Here is a 22,117-nt window from a genome sequence, read left to right as displayed (position 1 = left end):
TTGATAGGGGCGATTCTAATTCACCAGCAGATGGCCCATCATATGAACAGCTGAACCTGGAAGACGGACAAGAGCGTAATGCGCATATATTGAATTCAACTGATCCAACAGTTGTCAGCAGTGATTTCTATTCGGTTTATCCCGCTGTTGGAGGATATCCATCTCCTACACATGTGAAAGGAGCATCAGATTATAAAGAGCAGAGTATGAATTTCTCTCCAGCTCATCTCAGATTTGTCAGTGTAAAGCAACGGGGCACGGCTGCGCCATCAGCGGGGGGTTCAGACACTTCGCGGCCCCTCTCTCACATCACCACCGACTCTGAAACATCATCACGAGCTACTTTAGCCTTCGTGTATAAGAACAGCCCCCCTGTGGCAGAAGATACAACCTTCACTCTTCCAAACAGCCCTGCACACATGACTGATACTGTTAATATCAGTGATTCAAAGCTGACGGGGTTAACATCACAAAGAGATCTGATGCTGTCATCATCGTCCTCAGAGTCTTCACCACCGTCACTCAGTGGTACCACAGAATCTCAGGTTTCCTCCTTTAATATGAAGCTAACCACCTCAATGTCGTCTAAAGCTTCATCATTAATGTCTCCATCGACAATGGCATCATCAACTTTAAGTTCCACTAATATGATTTTGTCAGCCAAACCATCCATGTTCCCAGGCACCGCATCATCACTCTCATCTTCCTCCCTCATCTTCCTCCCTCAGCATGTGACCGACCTGTTTGTTGTCCTTACAGAGGCGGCGGGGACAGATGAGTTAAACGCTGGAACATCCCGAGCGATCGCACTCACCTTCCTCAAAGAAAAAGAGGCCGGTCTGTCCCCGTCTCAATCAGACAGAATCATGCTTTCCGCTGCTCCCACTGAAATGTCATCTCAGGTACCGCCTCTGACGCCCCCCCTGGACACCACCACAGCCTCGCTGAAGCTCACCACCACAGCCGCAGCTTCAACCACCAGGAGTCAATATACTCCCACCACTAGCACGCCTTCCCTGAGAGTCACCGCTGGAACCACGGAGTCCACCGCCATAACCACTCAACAGCCCGCAGCTGTTACCAGGAGAACCACCACCACCACCGTCAGGACTCAAACCAGAAGAACGTTCACTCCACTTGTCCCGAGAACAAGCCCACCAAGGGGAGCCACCACCACCACCTTCATCTCCCCTTTCACAACGACCACCGAGGCTCCTCCACAGCAGTGCAACATCACGGAGAGGATGTGGGTGAAAACAGGTAATAAATAATACTTTTACCACAGTCTTAAAGGAAAAGAAAAGTATGAAATTTCCTCATTAATCCAACATGTTTTGTCTTATTTCTTTACCTCTGTATCTATATCTCTGTTAGTCGTGTCCATCTATGTGAGGAGGAACAGGCTGGACAGCATCCAGAGACAGAACCTGCGGAGGGGACTGAGCCAGGGCCTCCGAAAAGCCCTGAATGATACTTCTGCACAAGCACAGGTCAGACTGGTATTCATGAAAAACACAACTTTCTGACCACTGAATATAAACTATAGACTTTATATAAAGATGAAGGACATTTCCTAGAAGTGAAGCCAAATCATCCTGATTGCCCCCTGGTGGCTGGTTGCAGTATAAGCAATAAAACCCTTTCACCTCGATGCTAAAAAGTCAAGGAAATATTTCATATAATATTCTCAAAGTTAGTTTCTGTCATTAATGTCATTGTCATTCTGCCATGGGACTTTTCAGAGATGTTCTAAAAGTATTGGAAATGCCTCTGATAAAGCAGAATATGCCGAGTCGGGCATCAACAAGTACGTGAATCTATGTACCAATCACCACGTCTATAAAAGGTATTAGTTTCTTATATTCTTTTCCTGGTAATCGCTCCTTCTTTGCCGCTCCAAAACAGCTGTTGCGCTGTTCTGCCACTGGCAAGTACTGTTTATAGAGCAGCGAAACAGAGGTGATTTCCGGTAGTGTAGCGTTAGCCAGAGCTAGCTTAACATCAGCAACGTGACAATGTTTTATGCTAGGCCGAGTCACTAGTCAAATGGCGACGTGTACTGTGTGGTGTGTGCACTACTGTTGCCAAATACAACATTAGTAATAGGCCATACAACAATCCGCACAATCCTTATAGGATTAGTAGCATACAGCTGTTAAAATACATCATATAAGTCTTTATTTTTTTAATTCCACTGTTATCTGATAGGTACTTGGTATTACCCGGTACACAAATTCTAGGTTTCGGAATCGGCATCTGTGAGGGAAAAATAGTATTGGAAGATCTCTCGTTCTTATCACGCTGATGTTGTTTAATCTATTCATTTTTTTCACTAAGTTTGGTTTTAATTAGTTATTTGATGCTGTAAAAACTGGGCGGAACATCATGATTGACAGCTGAGAGTGACTCCTGATCAGCCACACCACAATCATTACTGCATAAACTCCAACTGACGTCAAAAGTGCAAGATGGAACATTTTGGTTTCATTTTTATAGAACGGTACGAAATATCCAAATGACGTCCTACATCTTTAGATGTCTTTATATTAAAGATCCATTTCAACATATGTATCAACTTAAACTTTGCAGCTTCTAAAAGAAGTGCTCACAATTTCTCTGACACTGAAAATTTCCACCTAAGCAACTTTAAGCCTAAGGGGTTATTTTAACGTGATGGCAGATTCAGAGTGACATGCTGCGTCTACATGGAGACACTATTCTCTCACTGCTCTGCAAGTGAAACCAACACTGCTGTTTCTTTTATCTCGTCAATACACAGAAACAGATCCCGAAACAGTGACAAGTTCTCTACATTGTAAAACCAAATCTGTGTCACCTAAAGCAGAGGTAGAATCCAAATGGCTGAAAAAAACAATATTAAAATAAATTCAGAAGGGAACATTTAAAAAAAAATTGTCAGGCTTGTGTTGGGTTGTGTTACATGTTCAGCCAGATACAGAGAATTGGTTCACTCATGCTGAGATTCTGGATCATTGTGCGCTGAGAGAAGAAAAAGTCATTCAAATGTATTGCATTCTGAGCCTCTCTCAATTTAACAAGCATATTTATTTGAAGATTCATCCTATGTGTATATATCATAGATTGTGATAACTGCTTCTTCATTGACCCCGGCAGTTGTTCATTCTTGATCTCAAAAACATCTTCTGACTCTGATGATCAGTGAACGGTTCTTGATTTTTGCCCTCACCGGAGACGTGGTAGTTTAGTAGCATGGAGTGAATTAGACACTTAAACCAAGGACCCTCATGTAGGCTACGTGAAGAGAGATGAGGACTAATATAGAAATTAGGTTGACTGAATGTGTCCCAGAAGGCAGTGGGTGAAGCCACATATTTGTGTAACTGTACCGACACTAAAACAAGATGTAGGGCTGTGGCAGGAATGTAGAGAAGAACTGTTGCTACTATTGACTTTTATTTACAAGAGATAATATTTTTTATTTACAACCAGAGAGTCTGCCCATACTTTTCCAAAAGGTAATCTTATCATAGGAGTGAACACAGAAGATTTACCCTGACAACTAGAAATACCACCCTGCAGTTGTACGCCTAGTTTCAATGTACACATTTTTTGTCCAGACCCATGAGGCAAAAAAGTTTTTTCATGTCACAGTCTCCTTGACCTTTGACCTTCAAATTCTAGTCAGGTTATCCTCGAGTCCGAGCGAATGTTAGTACTAGATGTAATGAAATTCTCCTTGGGTGTTCCTGATATATCACATTCACAAAAACATTAGGACACAGTGACCTTGAGCATTGACCTTTGACTACAAAAATCGAATCTAATTCAAGTGAATGTTTGTCCTAAATTTAAAGAAAAGTCCTCAAGGTGTTGCTGAGATATCGTGTTCACAAGGCAAAAAAATTGCTTTGTGGGGTCATGGCGACCTTCATCTTTGTGTTCAATTGAATGTTTGTACTAAATTTTAAGAAATTCCCTCAAGTCTTTCTTGACATACCATTTTCACAAGAATAGGACGTACGTAGGGACAACCCAAAAACAGAATGCCTCCGGCCACTGGCTGTCGCCAGCACGGAGGCATTAAATCTGGAGAAACCAACCTACTATAAGCATTTCTGCTGCAATAATAACACAAACCAATACTGTGCCCGCACACACACAGTGATATTTGTGTTTGTGGATTAGCCATTTGCGGAACCAATCATGATTCCCCCTGTGCCAAATCCGTTCTCCCTGTCCTGTAAGCCTCTAATACCTCAGTGTGCTACAAGAAAATGTTAAAGTGAGAGGTAGAAACAAGTATGAAGATTTCTTAATGGAAAGATGTTTTCTTGTTGTGGTAGAATGTTGCCAATCTACTGCGCATGCTGCACACTGAATTTAGTTTAAATTGAAAGAAATCACACTGTTTGTGTCCAGAAATAAATGAAGCCTTTTACCACATAAAGAACAACTCTCCTGCTAGTCTCCAGTGGTTTGCAGTCCCTCTGGAGTGTTGCACTTATGAGCAAGTGTTGAGTGCATGTGTGTGTGCATGTTCCTGTGACTCTGTGTGTGTGTTTACTTGCATATCTGCAGTCTGGTGAAATGTCCAGTCGTGTTGATTTCTCAACGTGGAAGTATCAAATAACTGAGAGTGGGGCCTGTGTGTTCGTCCTGTGCCTGTGTGAAGGTCAGCGCTCTCACATGTTCACTGAGAGACGCACTGTTATAGTCTCTGAAGGTGTCTTGCTTCAGTGCACTCCTGTCACCCATTTCAACATGGGTTCCTTTTAGCAGCGCCGCTCCCTGTCATCCAATGGGAGGCGAGCTGTTGGCAGGGGAAATTGCTTCTGTGTTTAATTATAGGTCATAAATGGTTGGGAGGAGGGTGATGTGCCTTTGCTGATGCTGAAAAGAAGATGCGGAATAAGACGAAATTGAACTAAAACAATTCCGAACCTTTTAAAAAAGTAAAACAGAGCTATTTTTGTGTCTTCTACTCAGGGCGCTCCAATGACTTGAATGTCAGAAGTAAGATGTGTTGGGTTAATCTGTCGGCAGTCTTTCACCCACTGTGAGATGGAGTCAGTGGGTGTGTTACCGATCTTTTGGCTTGCTCGAAATGCAATCTCTTAATAACACCTTCACATGGGTGAAGCCTGAGAGGATGAAGTGATAATAAAGGGCTCTTTTTACGGAGCTCATGAGAGGGTTGGATTGTGTGGAGGCAGAGCGCTGGCTCTCAGATACTCAGGCACTGGCAGATTCAGAGGGACTGGCTCTCAGTGGTTTGGCTAGTGGAGCCCTTGTCGGCACAGGCTTCCTGATGGGTTTAGATAACGAACCTGGATGGTTTCACTTCTCTCAACACACACACACACACACAGTTTTTCTACATCTCTCAACGTTCCCTCTTCCAGTTTCCGCACAGTTCAACAAACAGTCAGACTTTTACTGACAAACACGTGTATGTCATTTCTTCTGTCATGACACAGCACACACTGATTTCCCCGTTGTCTCTGCGAGGATGACAACGCAGTGATACCTAACCTTTTGAGTCAGGAGAGAAGGAACATAAGCCTCTTTGTCCCAAACTCCCTCTTTAACAGTCTCTCCCATGTCTCGCTCATCTCTGACTCTCCTCATCGCAGCCCTTCCCTCTCTTCTCTTAACTTATCTGTATGCCACTGTCTCACTCTCCTGTTCCTGATGCTCTCATTAGCAAATAGTTAGGGATGTGCTCTTAAGTGCTCCATCAATCCCCTACTGTCCAATAACTTGTCATTCAGCTCGTTTGCTGATATGACTGACTGACACTAACATCCAGTCTATAGGACCATATCGCAAATATATATTTTACATCGCAGGTGGTTTCTTTTCATTACCTCTGCCAAGGAGGTTGTGTTTTAATCAGCATTAGTTTGTTGGTTTGTCTGTTAGTTCACAGTCTACGCACAGGGCATACGACCTTGTCAGCATGCTAGTGGGCATCGAGCCAAAACGCTAGCGGCTGTAGAGTTTCTACGTTACTGTGTTGAGTTTCTTCTGGTTTTGGTTCTGCTTATTTGGAAATCCTGTGGCGCCTCTGTTTACTTCAGATCAGTGGCGAGTGTTATCATGTTGGAGCTGATAGATGTTGAAGAGCAATTACTTTTTCTTAAAGAACTGCAACAAAGACAAGAAATACGTTGGAGGAGATGGTCTGTACGACCATTAAACTGAGTGAGGCGAAGCAGGAGGAAATGCAATGCCTCCAAGCAGACCACTCTTGTTCGACACATCACGTTACACTGTTACATTTGGGGAGGTGCACGTCAGGGTACGGCGTAGGGTTCTGCATAGGGTACACATCAACGTGTTGGCTACCCCCGAGCTCTGGCGTATATTCTAAGCAGAAACATGATTTGGACTTTAAACAAAAACAACTTGAATGGATTACCATGAAATTCGGTGGAAAGATGTGGCACTGATGGAATTATGTTTCCATTGGCCTCCTTTAGTTATTTGTGGAGATACACGTTAAGCTCTCTTCAGGTCTTGTTCACCGTGGACAATTTGACTTTTTATAGTAGGAAAAGCTCAGGTGTTACTAATAACATTAAGATCTGCTCTGTTCTGTACAAGCGCCGTTGACTTGACAGTGTGACACTGAGCTGCATGCACATGCACAACACCAGATTTAAGGTTAGTTTAAACACAAAAAAATACTTATCTGCTAAACTCTTTACCTTAAGAAAGAGTTAAGCTTCTTCTCCATCATGTATGGGTTGAACTGCTGCCTTATTAAAATATGTGGTTTAACAAACTGTATAACTGAATATAATTCTATTAAATGTCAGTTAATCAAACTCTTAGTTGAGGCTGAGAGTGCAGCGTGTGGTGACGAGTGACTTCCACGCCAGAGTGCAGCAACAAACCAGGGTGGCAGTGCGAAGACCGAATGCAATAACACGACCAAAGTATAGATACTGATACCGGTTTTGCAGTTTGTTTTACAGGGATCCCACACATACTGTTATGTGGTAAAACAGAGGTCAGGAAAAGAGATACAGGTCATAAGATGTTGGACGTTGTTAAAACTTCTGATCACCTCCTTTATTGATGCTGCATGTGGTCAGAGGTAAAACAAGCTCCATCAAAGTATTCTTTTGTAAAAGGGTAATAAATATACCAATGTGTGAAAGAAATCTAAATCTCTTCCTTCCTTTCCTCCCTCAGGTGGAAACTGTGTTTGGCTCTCCCAACATGACAGTGGCTTATCACGTGACTGGGGGGGATATTGTCTACCCGCCCTCTGTAGTGCTGGAAGGTTTGGAGTCCTACGGTCGTGATAAGCTGATTGCAGACCTGCGACAGTATCTCCCCATGGTAACAGCCCTGCCCCTCCCAGCTGCATTATGGAGATCAGGCCCTGCCACTGGCTTCCAGCTGAAAACAGGTCAGCCGCTCTTCAGTCAGGATGAAAGTAAAAAAAAAAAAAACTTTAAATAACTCAGAGATCAGCTGCAATTGTGCACTGGAGAAATTTCAGTGGAAACTTTTTTTCCAGAAGTAAAAAAATTCAAATGTCAATGTTGCACAGCCTTATCTGTTTTTGATATGTTCCAGTGCTGCAGTTTGTGGGAGCGGGTGATAACCCTCGGTCCTGTCGATTCTCTCAAATGATGGAGCAGAGGCTTGAGAAGGTGTTTGCAGAAGCACAGGCCAAAGTTCTCAGCACTAGCAGCAGGCTCTCTGTTCAGGTACTGTGGTGCAACAAGTGTGTTATCAGTACAACACTGTGTAGGCGTTCCTCTTACTTTTAGGATGTACGTAGGGACATAATACAAGTATTAACATAATACAAGTGGTGCTCTGGTGTTATTGCACGTAAATGGATCAAAAACATTCATGTGAGGTTAAAGACGACGCTTAAAGACAACAGTAAATATATGACTTGAACAGTTTTGTTTCTTTACACACCAACGTCATCATGTGTTCCCGTTGATCTGCCAGCTACAAAGTGATGCAAACTGCGTGAAATTTGTCCTAAATTCTCCCATTTTGAAAACGCGCTGCCTCTCAGATGCAAATTATGTTTATGTAGCCAGTGTTTGTATTAATCTTGATCAGCTGCCACATTAAAGTGCGCCCTATATTAAAGCTATTATGAAGGCTACGCATGGATGAAAAAATTGTTTCTACAGTATTTTTGCACTCAGTCATGTCTCGCCAGTTTCCCAGGCAATCATGCTTCCTGATGATTTTTGACAGTAATTGATTTTTTTATGTCATTTCTTCTGTATTATTTTGATTTACGATATTTAGTAGTGTTACACCTTTTTTTTTCTGTGCTCTCTTTTCTCTGCCCTCTCTCTGTTTTCTGCCCAGATGTTGAGCGTCACTCAAGCAGCAGGCTCTCCTGCTGTGTCACTGGTCTACACTGTGAGTAATGGCACTGTCTTCCTTAATGGCACCACTGCCTCAAATCTCCTCGGTCAGCTGTCAGCTGAGCTGGTGGGCTACTTCCTCTTCTATCCGCCACTTATCATCGCTGAGCGTAAGTTGCAATTTGCATTCTGAGATTTGTCTGTTAGTCAGCTGTAATTCAACAGCCTTACAAGAAGAGACACCAGACGTGGTTGTCGTATTCTCTCGGGAATGATTTGTTCTCCAGATACAAATTAGATTCAACAACAAATACGTGTTGCTTGTTTTTTCCTTGATTGATGCCCACATGAGGTTTTTCTATAAAGTTTTCATCAAGCATCTGCTTCTCATCTTTGTTTTCACACTTTTGGAAATATTTAATTTGCTTTATTTGTAGAAATCAAGTGCTGATAAAACCTCAGAAACTGCAGTTGATTGAATGAAGAGAAAGTGGTTGTTTTGAAAGTGAGTTCTTTTCTTACATTTACACAGTGGTGCAGTGGTTAGCACTGCTGTTTCAGAGACAGTTTAAGTCAGGGTTCGATCGAGGCTTCTCTGTTTGTTTCCATGTCCTACACACGTCTGTTTGGATTTTCTCCGGGTACTCCAGCTTCCTCTACCCTCCAAAGACATACACACTGGGGTTAGGTTGATAGGAGACTTAAAATTGAGTGTGAATAGTTTGTTGTCTCTGTATGTTGGCCCTGTGATTTGATGATGACCAATGTCAGCTGGGATTGGCTCCAGCCCCCCAGTGACCCTTAAACAGTAAGTGGTATAGATAATGAATGAATAAGATGGACCATTAAGTCAATTGAACGTTGTTTAACTCATACACAACTAAGCCTGTGTGTTTCAGCTCGGCCTCCCTTTAGCTTGGTGCTCCGTCTGTGTTAGAGGTACACTCAGAGAAAAACAAATGAAGAGTGACATGGAATCAGCAGGAGTCTAAGCAGCAGTCCCAGTTGAGTCCCAGTGTGCAGCCTGTTTCCATCCCCTGCAGTGTAACTGGGAAATGATATGTATGCTGCTCTACAGAGGGAGATATGGCAGTGATGCAGAGCTCTGACATATAATGAGACATTATCTGTATGTATGGTACTTCGTTGAGATTCACAGCCCGATCTTGTTCGCAGTAAATTCAGCATACAGGTTCAGCAAAAGCACTGGGATCCTGCAGCTGACAAAGGGATTTAAGCTCCATTTCCACATTAAGTTTCAGCCAGAAAGTGTTTGGAAATGTTCCGTCTCAGGATCAATGTCTGAGAGGAACCTGACTTCACACTCGTGGATATGTGGTTTTATTGTTTTGTCAGTGTAAACACAAGCCATGGGACCTGTATTTCATGCAGTGGTCTTTTTTTTGTATCCGCCATTGTTTTAAAGCAATAAAAAGAGACATCTTCCAGTACGTTCCCAAGATGCAACATGTCATGTGTGATGCATCTTTCTCAAAATCTCGACAGACAGTAGCCAATAGCACGAGCAGGATAAACGACTGTTCCCGTGAAGCAGTCTTTTGATGCTTCGACACGGGTCATTTCAGCTGCGCTCTTCACTCATCCGTCTCCTGCACATCCAATGGAAGAGATTCTCTTATATAATGAATACAGCTTTCCACACAGGCCATGTAACAGCGCATGTTTCACTTACGTTATACGTGACCTGAAACCTGTTTTCACGCTCTCTGTCACGTCTCTTTTATTTACACTGATTGTGTTTCAGGGGCTCTGAGCGATGCCAAAACATGGTTCATACTGAGCCTGAATGCCTCCTGTGTGAACAGGGTGTCACAGGTAATATGTGTGACAGCGGCCTCATTGTCCTGCATAATGTAATTCTGTGAAACCATACCATTGTCTCATCAAGCTGAAAGAAGCCTGGAAAGAATCTATAAAAAGACGTTTTGGTTCCAGGAGACAGTCTGACATTAGACTGGCTGTGGCTTGAACAGGCGCACGCTTCTGGTTTTTGTTTCTGTTGAAACCGAAATTTTTGTCGCGTCTAACCAGCTGTAGTGCTTTAATTTCTCCAGAATTTGATCTCTGGATTTTGCTCTTTGGACTTTGACAACACAGGCTTTGACTATTCAAGTGCATGCCACTTGCTGAGCCCAGAGGGCAAATGGGCTATGGATCTTCTCTGACCTCCTCGAGGATTCTTTTATGGACCATATTTAGCTCCATGTTAAGTCACGGGCTGTTATTGGACAGGAGGTTAAATAATATCTGTTTGTCAATTCAGGCACTGCAAGGCTAAAACATGCTTTTTCAATTAGATATCTACATAACAATACAGACTAAAACTAGAGTGGAAACGAGTGCTCAGAGAGCGCAGAACTCCACCAAAGCTAATGCCCTATCACGCCTTTCCAAAGAAAGTGAAGAAAAAGTTCCTCAATCCACCTGTTTTATACAGATTCACACATAATTTAATGGTGGCTTCCTTGGGCCATGCCCCACCCCTCAGCAAAATTTCATGGAAATCGATTCCGTAGTTTTTTTTCTAATACTGCCAACAGACAGAAAAACAGTAATGCTGCTTTCTTCAACACAAAGTTATTTTAAAAAGCACCAAAGTGAAAATTATGATTTCCCCTGAAGGATCAATAAGGTTCATCATATCTCATCTTATTAGACAATAAGCAACAGCAGTAAACTCATTTTCAGTGTGACTCTATTTAAGTGTTTAAGTGACTTTTTGCCTTATTGCTCATGATGAATAGCTGCCCAGCACTGTAATACGTTTATTCCTGGCTTCTCTTAATTTCCCTCTGCAGTGACTTGTTCAGTGATCCAGAACAAAGAAACTGGTAATTGAGAGACAGTTGCAAAATATTCTGAATTATGTATGTCTGAATTCTCCATTACACAGTTGACTGCAATGGATTATGCGATACTGTATTTTATGGCTGTATCTTCCAAATGAGGAACAAAAAGGATGCATTTCTCAACCAAATCTGACTCTTCGAATGGATGCATCTCCTGGTATGCGATACAGCATCAGTGTCACTGGGGGCAGTGTTTACACACAGCTTCAATCAACTTAAAAATAATCTCTTTTAGTGATTATTAAATCAAAGCTCACTTTGTGTTGTGATTAGGTTGAAAAGTGAAGATTCAGTCGGCGAGCAGAGAAAACACCGGAGGCAGTTGCATACACAGAGACTCTAACAGAGCAGAAAGGGACAGGAAAGGAAGGAAGGGGGTGTCAGGTTTTGCTCTTGTTTGTTTTGTGCCCTTCACCATTAGTGATGTTACACCGTTCACAGGAGGAGCGAGCGTATGCTGGCAGCCGCGGCCTCCTTCACTTCAAAGACAATTTCCGCAGTAAATAATTAACAGTTTGGGGGATTCGCATATTCTCATAGCACCTTTGGCTCCGCTCTGACAGAAACGACCCGGGATCTCACACCACTCCGACACCCCAATGCCGCCTGTTTGTTGCACTGAGCGCTCCATCGCTCCTGTGGCGCTTGTGTAGGCAGGACTGCTGAGTTCAGCTCTTCTACTCCCCCTCTGCTCTTCAGCAGTTTCTCTCAGGTGGAGTACGATCGTGGCTGTTGGCTGTTTCATTTTGGAAAACTGCAATCTTAAAACCGCTGAAAAATTTGACATTTTGTTTTTATAATAGTTTTTTATCTACTGGAATAACTTACAAATGTTCTTCCCCAGACTCTAACCCCAAAACACTGAAGGCTTATGGGAAGAATTTTTGTCAATATTTGTTCCACGATTCTAACTTATTGACAGAATTTAATAGATTTTGTTGACAGCCTGGACCAAACACAAATAATTACACACACACACACACACACACACACACACACACACACACACACACACACACACACACACACACACACACACACACACACACACACACACACACACACACACACACACACACACACACACACCCTCTCTCTCTCTCCCGTCATGCCCGAGTGTGCATTTCTCCGGCGTGTCTGCTTTCACAGGCCAGTGATACAGCGTTCCCCCCAAACACTGCGGCAGCCGCCAGCACGAGAGCCTAATCAGGCAGGAAATGTATGTAAGAGAACACAGACGACCAGAGCGCAGGCAGCTGAAGCTCTCCTGGCTCCTGTATTTGTCTGACATGCAGTAATAATGAGGCTTTAAACTGAGATCTCAACCACACAACATTGCACCAGAAACTGTGTCTCGTCTTCATGAAAGCTTTCTGAAGTGTTGTTTGTGTTTGGCCCAGATTTACAAGCACTTGTTCCTCTGGGTTGTGATAACACCACCTGTTGGAATCATAACCACACAGATGCAGCAGTGAAAATTATTTTCATTATTGTTTTTTAACTACTTTATATATTTTCTGCATTTGTCGAGATTCTATCAATAGCTAAATCTAATGACTGAGACAAATGCAATGGCTCATTGGCTTATCGATCAGCTTCGTATTGTAGGGCGGCTGTGGCTCAGGAGTTAAAGCTGCTCGTCCACTCGGCGGTTCAATCCCGGTCTCTCCCATTCCGCATGCTGACGGGTCCTTGGGCAAGATACTGAAACCCAAATTGCCCCTGACGGCTGTGCCAGCAGTGTGTGAGTGATGTGTGATAGAGAAGGTGCTGCACATAGATGCACTGTATAAATGTGTGTGTGAATGTGTGAATGGCCAAAACTGCATTATTTTTGCTCCTTATTTTATTTCTAACCTTTTGAATTTTCACTTTTCATGGTTTTACTTTTATTTTAAAACATGTTTTATATATGATACTTTCTCTTGCTACAGGAAAATGAGTTATGACATTACAAACAATATCTAAAGAGAATAAAATAGTTTTATCACGATTAAAGAGTAGGTAAAATGTTATGCTAATGATACTAATGTATGAATTGTTTTGTCATTGTCTTTGCAGCACTGGAGTATCACAATCTGAACACGTCCATTGCCACCAGAGACTTCTGGGTTATCACAGGTACAGATTTCACTGTCATTATATATGCAATCCACTCTGGTAGAACTTAATGTATGTAATGTTACAGAATCCATCCTTCATACAGCTGGAAAAAATCCTGTTTGACTGTCTTGATTTTCAATGAGCGTATCCAGTGGTTCAAATCTGACAAGTTGTCAAATGCAAGACATTCTCTCTTTACTGCGTCATGGCTCAGAAAGCAGCTGAACTAGATGCACAGTTTGGGGCCGACATGTTCTGTGACCATTAAATTATGAGTTTCATGCTGGTTATCTCCTCTTGCTTATTCTTGCTTATTATCATTTGAATAATTATATGCATCGGACTCCTTGGTGGTTTGTTGTGTAGTGTTTAGTCTTAGGGCTTAACAAATGACTACATACACTGAGCAGCAAAAATATATTTCAGTTTGCAAAGTACTGTACTTGTACCTGTACTGTATATTGGATGGGGCCTCTCAGATCAGGCTGTGTAGCTCCTAACCCTGCACTTACTGCGATGAGAGGCCGAGTCAGTTCAAGGTCATACCCTGGATAATCAGATTTAGTAACACTGAACATAATGTAAACCCAGGATTATTGCTTTTCGGCTGGTGATAAAAACAGGTCAAAGCTGCACCGCTCTGATGTTTGAACACTGTGGGATGGAAACAAAAAACGCTTCCAGGAGGCACATTCTTCAACATTAGCTTATCAAGATGTTATGGCCTATAACACATTTCTCTCTTACATATCCATCATATAGAGATAGAGAAACACAGCAATCCATGACACCACAAAGACTGGGGATCCTCAGCAGAATCCCACAGTGAAAAACTACAGCAATTTGCTCTGCAAGCGGCAAAAGTTTGATATTGTCGTGTTTAGGTTGGGATGGCAGAAAACGGAGGGTACTGGCTTGGATTAAAAATCTACCATCAGGGTCTCATTGGAAATTACAGGTGGATGTTACATGGGTGATTTGTTGGCAAGTTGTTTCTGAAACACTTTTTATGTTATTTGAAATCCTCTTCACGTCCCGATAGCCATGAATAAATAAAGTCATCTGAAAAACAAGAAAAAAGCCAGTGTCTGTTGGCCTCGCAGGACTGTAATAAACTCGACCAATCATTTCAATCCGACCCAATTAAATTATTCACTGACGAACTTGCCTGTCACGAACTGACCTGCCTGCCCGTGCTCTCACTGCACATGACCGGAGTCTTCAGCCGGGGAGACAAACACCGCTGAAGCAGAGATGATATTCAGAAGTTAATCACAGAAAAGTCGGCTTTTGGCAGTTGTCAGTCAGTGCGTGTTCATGTGTTTTGGGGGTGTAGCTTCGACAGTTGCATTTTTTTCAGTGTAGCCTGCACTTGCTAGCTCTTCCAGGATTACCAACCCCAGCTTTAAATGCATGCTTCAGCTAAAGTGCGTGTTGGATGGTTGGAACAGCGTCTGAATCTTGAAAACCTCTCCGACGTTGGAACTCTGCTTCTGACACATTTTGTTGCTTTTCGGAAAGCGACAACCATGCCCCCTTTCAGCCAGTGACATAGAGAGCAGGGTTTAAGCTTTCTTTGTTCATGTCTGTCACTTTTCATATAGAGAAATGAGCGTAATCCTGTTAGTGCCTCTGAGGAAAGACGGAACACTCACACTTCAGACGTGATTCATCCGCCCTTCATCTGAACTAGTTTGTTTTGAAAGCACCCGAGCCTTTAAGTGAACTGAAGATTGTGAAATACCAATAATATCATGCATTTGCAGTGAAAAGCACTACTAAATAAAAATTTGAAAATTCCCCAGTGTATTTTGGCCAATCACACACACACACACACACACACACACACACACACACACACACACACACACACACACACACACGTTTGCACTTCTATCTTTGTGCGGACACTCATTGACATGTTACATTCCCTACCCCCTTACCCTAATCTTAATCATCACCATCCAAACAATCAAAATGTATGATCTACAGATTGAACCTGACGCACTGGTTGCCCTGTTCGGTTGCCCTGTAGTTTATCTTGCACTGTCACATACTATACATCAGTTGCAAAGAGAATTAAAGCTCCTTGTTTCTCCAGATGGTTAATGGAACTAGATTCAGTGATACATCTTGAGAGGCTTCGGAGCAACACGCAAGGTTTTCATGACAAAGTTGAGAGCACCTGGGGCTCAATTGATAGTCCCCCTAACTTTCCCGAATGACACCACAAATTGTACCCATTCTGGCTATTCCTTGCCATATGCTTTATTTTCACTGAATGATTGATTAGTATAGGCTGTAACACTATAGTTTATCATCGAACAGTCTGGCTTTTTCTTTTTTGTCTTTTGTGATTTTTGTCTTATGCTTTTGTTTTTATTGTATGTTTTGTAAGGGTGTTGATGTTTGGTTTAGGTCTGTGTGATGAAAGTTAGATATATATAAACAAACCCCAAAAAAGCCTAACCCTAACCTAATTCTAACCCAAACCCTAAAACCAAGTCTCAACCTTCAAACAGCCCATTGAAAAAGTGAGGACCGGCCACTTATATATTCTCAGTCGACAGGTCTATTCTTAAAATGGTCCTCACAAAGATATAAGTACAGAAACACACACACACATTTTGCCCCTATCCCTTCTTTGTTCATGCCACTCTCTTTCCCTTAGCCAATAAATTATTTTCTGGCCATCCTCCCTCTTTTGTCCACATTTGCAGTGATCCAGGACGTGGATAACGCCAGCCTGGAGGGACAGTACCAGAGCTTTGCCAGTTTAATGGAGCAGCGACTGGCCGAGCTGTTTGTGTTGGCCGGCCAGCAGGGCACTCGCTTTAGACGAGCCACTACTTTCGGCAGCTACACTGTCCAGGTAAGAAGCTGGCACGGCAGACCTCGGGGAACGCCAGCTCTTCAATACACAGAGAGTGAAAATAATCCGTCTAGATTCTTATTCTGATGTGTCTGTTGAAAGCATCAACCCTCTAATTTCTGTCTCATTTTTTGGCTTATTTCTTACAGTATGAATATTTCATGAGATGTTGGTGCACATTTGTGTGATTACTCGAGGTCAGCCCCTCATAATTAGCGGGCGTCTCAGCTCATCATCTGCTAATTGCTCATCAAAACAAGCCAGAGGTTGAATGTTTTACTAAACAAGTATCTTCTGTGTTATTTTCCTCTCATGAGAGTCACTAACTACATTCATGGTTTTACTCTTGTTTTCTGTGTTGAAATGAGAGCTGTTCAATTACAGTGAGCCAACCACCCAGTGGCATCTGATCTTCAGGCTATTGTGGTTCATTGAAACGCAGTGTATACCTTTTTTTTCTTTTCCAATCAGATGGTGAGCATCCGTCGGGTGTCAGGGTTGAAGAATCCAGCAGAGATGACCTACTACATCCAGCACAACGGCGTTCCCTTACCCGGCACGTCAGCGGCCAAGGTCCTGAACACAGTGGATTCTCAGACCATGGCGCTCACCCTGGGCTACTTTGTCCAGCTGCAAGCAGAACGTGAGCACAGCATCCTTCTGTAGCATTTGACAAGTACGCAAACAGACAGAAACACTGACAGACAGACACACAGAAGCAAAACACGTGACTCATGCTGAGTTTGTGAAGAGGAGCTGGTACTGGGCTGAAGGCAGAGGAAGAAGAAAAGCTTGAGCAAAACCTCTTTGCTCTCTTATCTTTGTGAAACGCTCCTGGCAGGACTCTGTTTGTTTGGGCTGCAGTGCTGCCCACTGCTCTGTGACGGGGGGGGGGAGGCATGAGTTAGTCAAGAGAGAGAGTGCGAGAGAGAGCATGCTGCATTCTCTTATAGATTGTTGCCTGTAAGATCACTGTTTAAATCAGGTGTAACATCAGCAGTGTAGCAGATTCTGCTGCACGTTGTGGCAGGATAAACATGTTATACTGGTCGATTCAATGCTGCGTATTGACATGACGATGGTTAAAAAGTGTTTTCCTTTTTTTCAGCTGTGGTCAAGAACCCTCCTAATAACCTCTGGATAATTGCTGCAGTGTTGGCGCCCATCGCTGTGGTCACCCTCATAATCATCATTATCACAGCCGTGCTGTGCAGGAAGAATAAAAATGACTTTAAAGCTGACGCCATCGGCAACCTCAATCCCAGAGCTAAGGTATCACTCTTTTTTTCTCTGTGTGTCTGTTGGTCCCTCTCAAAGCAGGCTAGAGCAAAAAATGATAATCACACAGCTCTATTTGGATAATTGATTCAGGATTTCCTCTCGAATGTAATAATCGACCATCCTTTATGGTTTTGTAACATTGTAAACTGAATATGTTTGGGCTGCTAGTGAGACAAAAACAAGATATTTGAAGATCTTGGGCTTTGAGAAATGAAAGTTTCTCTCACTTTTTGACACTTTATTTCAAAGTGATTGATTAATTACTTCAGGAAAAGTCCAGCAGATGAATTGATGATGAAAAGGATTATAAGTTGTAACCATAGAGAAGGAATATGTTACTTTAAAACCACGTGATTCGACATGTGTGGTAGAAGACATGTCAGTAAGTGATGAAAGTCTACAATGACCAATGTGTGGGTGAGTGTTTGTATGCAGAGAGAGGAAACACTTTATTGTCCATGAATTATTATTAAATTCCAAATCATTCAACAGGAATTTTCCAGGATAGAAACATGTCATTTTGTTCTAGTCATAAGTAAAAAAGAGTGGTAGGGTAGCAGGGGAGCTGAACTTTCAATATGTATGACCTGTGTTAATATGTGGGATTCACACACTCACACACATACACAAACACACACTGCTTAAAACACTTTGTCTTCCGCTCGTTTTCAGATGACGTATCGCAGAGATGTGGGCTATTATCACCAGGTATCTGCGTTTCTCTGTTTCCCCTCATTACCCATCTCTGTTTGCATCTTCAGTGCTCAGCTGTGCTGACAGTAGGATTTGAATGGGATTCCATGCCAACATCACCTATGATATATTTCAATAATTCTGCTGATGGAAACTCACGATACAACAGCATGAGGATAAAAGGCTGGCGTCGCCCATTCCTCTGAAAGCAGCAGCCTCCAATTTAAAAGATGAAGCTTTACAGAGAGAATTCATTACGGATCTCAAGCAGAATGAGTGTTTTGTGTCTGTGGGTATTAACTGAAACTTGTTTGTTTTGTCTTCCATTACATCAAGGTTGTCACAGTGTCCTAATCAACGTGATCTCTGCAGCTCCATGTTCACTGTTATACATCAGTGTGTAATAATGAAAATGCAGAGTGAAACACTGAACATGTGCCACTGCTTTATTCATAGAATTTCATTAGAGAGGTAGTCTCAAAATCCTCTGTATTAAACTTCAGTGCTGCTTCTGGAGCAGTTATTATTCCCTAAACTCTAAGGTCCTGCAAAGTCATGGGGAAAATATTTATTATTATGCACACACGTGAAAAACCACTGAAGCAACATTTTATGTACATTGTTGGCTCTTTGAGATAAATAATGTAAAAAGTTATTGTTATATAGATAGTGTTTATTAAAATTTGATTGAGCTTCTTGCACCACGACTTCCTCAATTGCGTTCACTTTCATCACACATCCTCGCAAGAGAGTTTCTGCTTTTGAAACCAGCTACGGTAGCACACACTTAAGTATATATGTGTGTGTGTGTGTGTGTGTGTGTGTGTGTGTGTGTGTGTGTGTGTGTGTGTGTGTGTGTGTGTGTGTGTGTGTGTGTGTGTGTGCTGGGAAGAGAGAGGAGACATGTTCCTCAGTCAGAAGAGAATCACTTATTGATTCTGGAATTGATGACGCTGCAATTATAGCCACCCTAAATATTGAGTGTGTGTGTGTGTGTGAGTGTGTGTATTGTGCAAGTTTTGAACTCCTTTCACCCCCTCTGAACCCTTTCCTATTTACCTGTGGACATATTTATAGAGAAACGTGTGCGGTAAAAACACTGTGGCTCCTCTTCCTCCACCCTCTCATCGTCCAATGTGTTCTCTATATTTTAACTTCATATGTCAGTGTAAGTCTGCAAATCTCATCTTCTCACCGCCCACTGTGAATCATTTTTTTGACAAGAATTTGGACGAGGATGAAAAAGGGCCTTGGTTAAATCTGTGCTTATCTATTTCAAAGCAGAGAAGCACAGTCATCCCAGTCCAGTTCTCTAAATCCTCCGGACATCTCGGAAAAGGATACACTCTTAAGCTATTTTCAGATGTTTATCACGTTTGTCTCTCTCCCATCTTCATCGTTCCTTAAGCTGTCCCTTTTGTCTTTCTCCATCTTCACTCAACCCGTCCACCAGCCGGTCCAGGGGTTCGACTATGCCAAGCAGCACCTGGGCCAGCAGGGAGGGGACGAGGAGACCCTGCCTGTCAGTCAGGATACATTAGTCATGTCCCTGCAGATTCGAGACACGCCGCTTGCTCTAGAAAAGGCCCTGCAACAAGACGGAACCGCCAACAAGAAAAGCCTCAGCGTTGACAAACGTAAAAGGTATTAAATTTTCTCCATACATGTCCATACACACCTGTATCACAAAAATATATTTAAAAAATCTCACTTTAACTACAGCTTTCAGATTTTTCATACTGTAGGTGGGGCTACTCCTTATCGACATTCAGTCACTTTTATTTTATTTTGGAGGTAAGATACAACACTGCATAAAGAGCAACGATGTAGGTCACAATACCTTATGAAATTCAAAGTTTTTTCAATCAAGGACCCGTAGAAACATTAGAACATGACGGTCGATTTAAAAAGATGTCGTTTACATACAGATTTGTGTGTCTGGCAGAACTAATGGGTAGAGAGATTATGATGATGAAAGAGCCCGGGGCATCTTCATGGCAAACAACACCCAATAATACATGTGAGACATTGTTTGAGTTTATTAGAATTCACGTTTCAAGTCCAAACCTTGCACACATTAAAGTTAAGTTATCAGCTGGTGGAAGTACTTTTAAAATTCAAAGAGATGAAATGAAATCGGAATTCTCCTCACTTTTTGTGTAAGAAAAAAATATGCTATAATAATACTGTAGTTCATAGCGGAGATAAAAAAAAATATATTCTTAGATCCTTAACATGTGTTTGGCTGAGGGCGAATGTGTAGAGTAGAGCAGAGGAAAGACGAGCCTCAGCTTTCATCAGTCTCAGCTGTGATTGTCTCATTTAACATGTTGGCATGTTAGAGGGCAACATGTGTCCTCCTCAACCAGATGATAGTCAGCTCAGCCATGACAGTCCAACCTGAAATATCCTACTGATGGCAAACATCCAAAGTGTTTACAATGTGTGTGTGTGTGTGTGTGTGTGTGTGTGTGTGTGTGTCGCGTGCTGCTCTATCAGAAAGCTCCTGGGTCACACAAAGAGAGAGAGAGAGAGAGAGAGAGAGAGAGAGAGAGAGAGAGAGAGAGAGAGAGAGAGAGAGGCAGGGTGATATAACACTCCGGTCCCTCCAGCCCTATTGTCTGTCCTCGTTCTACCCTGATGCTGAGTGATAGGCCGTCATTAAGAGGGTTCGCTGTATGGGCAGGTGAAATGGACCATTTCCCTCATCTGACAGTCAGTGGCAGCGTTTCTGAAATTAATTGCCACGTTAAATCATGCTAAATTATTAAATCGAGTAAAAGCAAAAGGGCAACATTTTTCAAAGCCCCGCAGCATAATGAGATCCAGGGAAATTTATGTGACACAACGGGAAATCTATGGACTGAGGGTCCTGGAGTAATTATTTCGGAGCCTTCTGAGGCAGCAAAAGTTGTTTATTTGTTGCTTATCAAACTATTTGTCTAAAAGGTTTCTGTGATTTTATGAGATTATGTCTCAAGGAGAACTTTGGCAACCGACCAGTGACCTTGATATTCTGGTTTAACGGTGGAAAATATATCAATCAATCAATCAATCAAACTTTATTTGTATAGCACCTTTCATACAGGTTCAAGGTGCTTCACAAATGATGAACAATAAAACAAGATAAAACAATCGGATGGCTGTGGCTCAGTTGGGAGAGCTGTCGATCTCTAACCAAAAGACCGGCGGTTCAATCCCTGTCTTCCCCATTCTGCATGCCGAGGTGTCCTTGAGCAAGATACTTAACCCCAAAAATCCCCCTTCTCATTGTGAAAGTGCTGCAAATAGATGCACTGTGTGAATGGCAAACACTGTACTGTTATATAGTGCAATATTTTGTTTTAGATATTTGCTATAGTGGGCAGCTCAGTTTTTGCGGTTTTTAGCATTGTTTAGCATTGCAAGAAGGTTTGGGGTTCGAATCCCAGTTGAGTCGGAGTCTGTGGATTTTGCATGTTCTCCCTGTGTCTGCGTCCGTTTTCTCTGGGTACTCCAGCTTCCTCCCACAGTCCAAAAGACATGCAGGTCTGGGTTAGTTTAATTTCAGGTGTGAGTGTGAATGGTTGTTTGTCTCTGTATGTCTGCTCTGTAATACGCTGGCGACCTGTCCAGGCTGTACCTGCCTCTCGACCAATTACAGCCGGGATTGGCTGCAGTTCCCCCCGCGACCCACTAAAGTATCAGCAGTGTAGTTAACGGAGGGGTGGACATTTGCTATGCAAGTGCAGACATTCTTTTATTTCTGTACTTGATGATTGACAGAATCCTGTGTTCATTCAATCAGGTGTAAGTTTACAGCTCTTGTTGATGTCTGAGTGAAGTTTAAAGCTTTTCATTCATCTGTTGTACCTCGTAATTGAAATTACATCAATGTGTGAATGAACCCCCCAGAGAGAAACTTGTGTGATTGAACTATGAGGTAAATTTGATTCTTTAATGTCAAATGATGGATATAGACAAAT

General features: G+C 42.4%; 1 protein-coding gene across 1 annotated transcript in view; it reads left to right on the top strand.

The window, feature by feature from the left end:
* Positions 1-22,117, top strand: part of kiaa1549lb (KIAA1549-like b) — a 60,269-nt gene that overhangs the window by 25,949 nt on the left and 12,203 nt on the right. Inside the window, exons 3-13 of the mRNA XM_035154394.2 lie at positions 760-1,260; positions 1,375-1,490; positions 7,183-7,402; positions 7,573-7,706; positions 8,335-8,503; positions 13,265-13,324; positions 16,027-16,178; positions 16,650-16,821; positions 17,287-17,450; positions 18,132-18,167; positions 19,606-19,796. Of these exons, the coding sequence (XP_035010285.2) occupies positions 760-1,260; positions 1,375-1,490; positions 7,183-7,402; positions 7,573-7,706; positions 8,335-8,503; positions 13,265-13,324; positions 16,027-16,178; positions 16,650-16,821; positions 17,287-17,450; positions 18,132-18,167; positions 19,606-19,796 (1,915 nt within the window). The remainder of the gene's footprint in view (positions 1-759; positions 1,261-1,374; positions 1,491-7,182; positions 7,403-7,572; positions 7,707-8,334; positions 8,504-13,264; positions 13,325-16,026; positions 16,179-16,649; positions 16,822-17,286; positions 17,451-18,131; positions 18,168-19,605; positions 19,797-22,117) is intronic.

Source organism: Hippoglossus stenolepis, chromosome 1 (genome assembly GCF_022539355.2).
Source record: "Hippoglossus stenolepis isolate QCI-W04-F060 chromosome 1, HSTE1.2, whole genome shotgun sequence".
NCBI lineage: Eukaryota > Metazoa > Chordata > Actinopteri > Pleuronectiformes > Pleuronectidae > Hippoglossus > Hippoglossus stenolepis.
The sequence above is the reverse complement of the archived record's forward strand: the minus strand, read 5'-3'. Positions and strand labels throughout refer to the sequence as shown.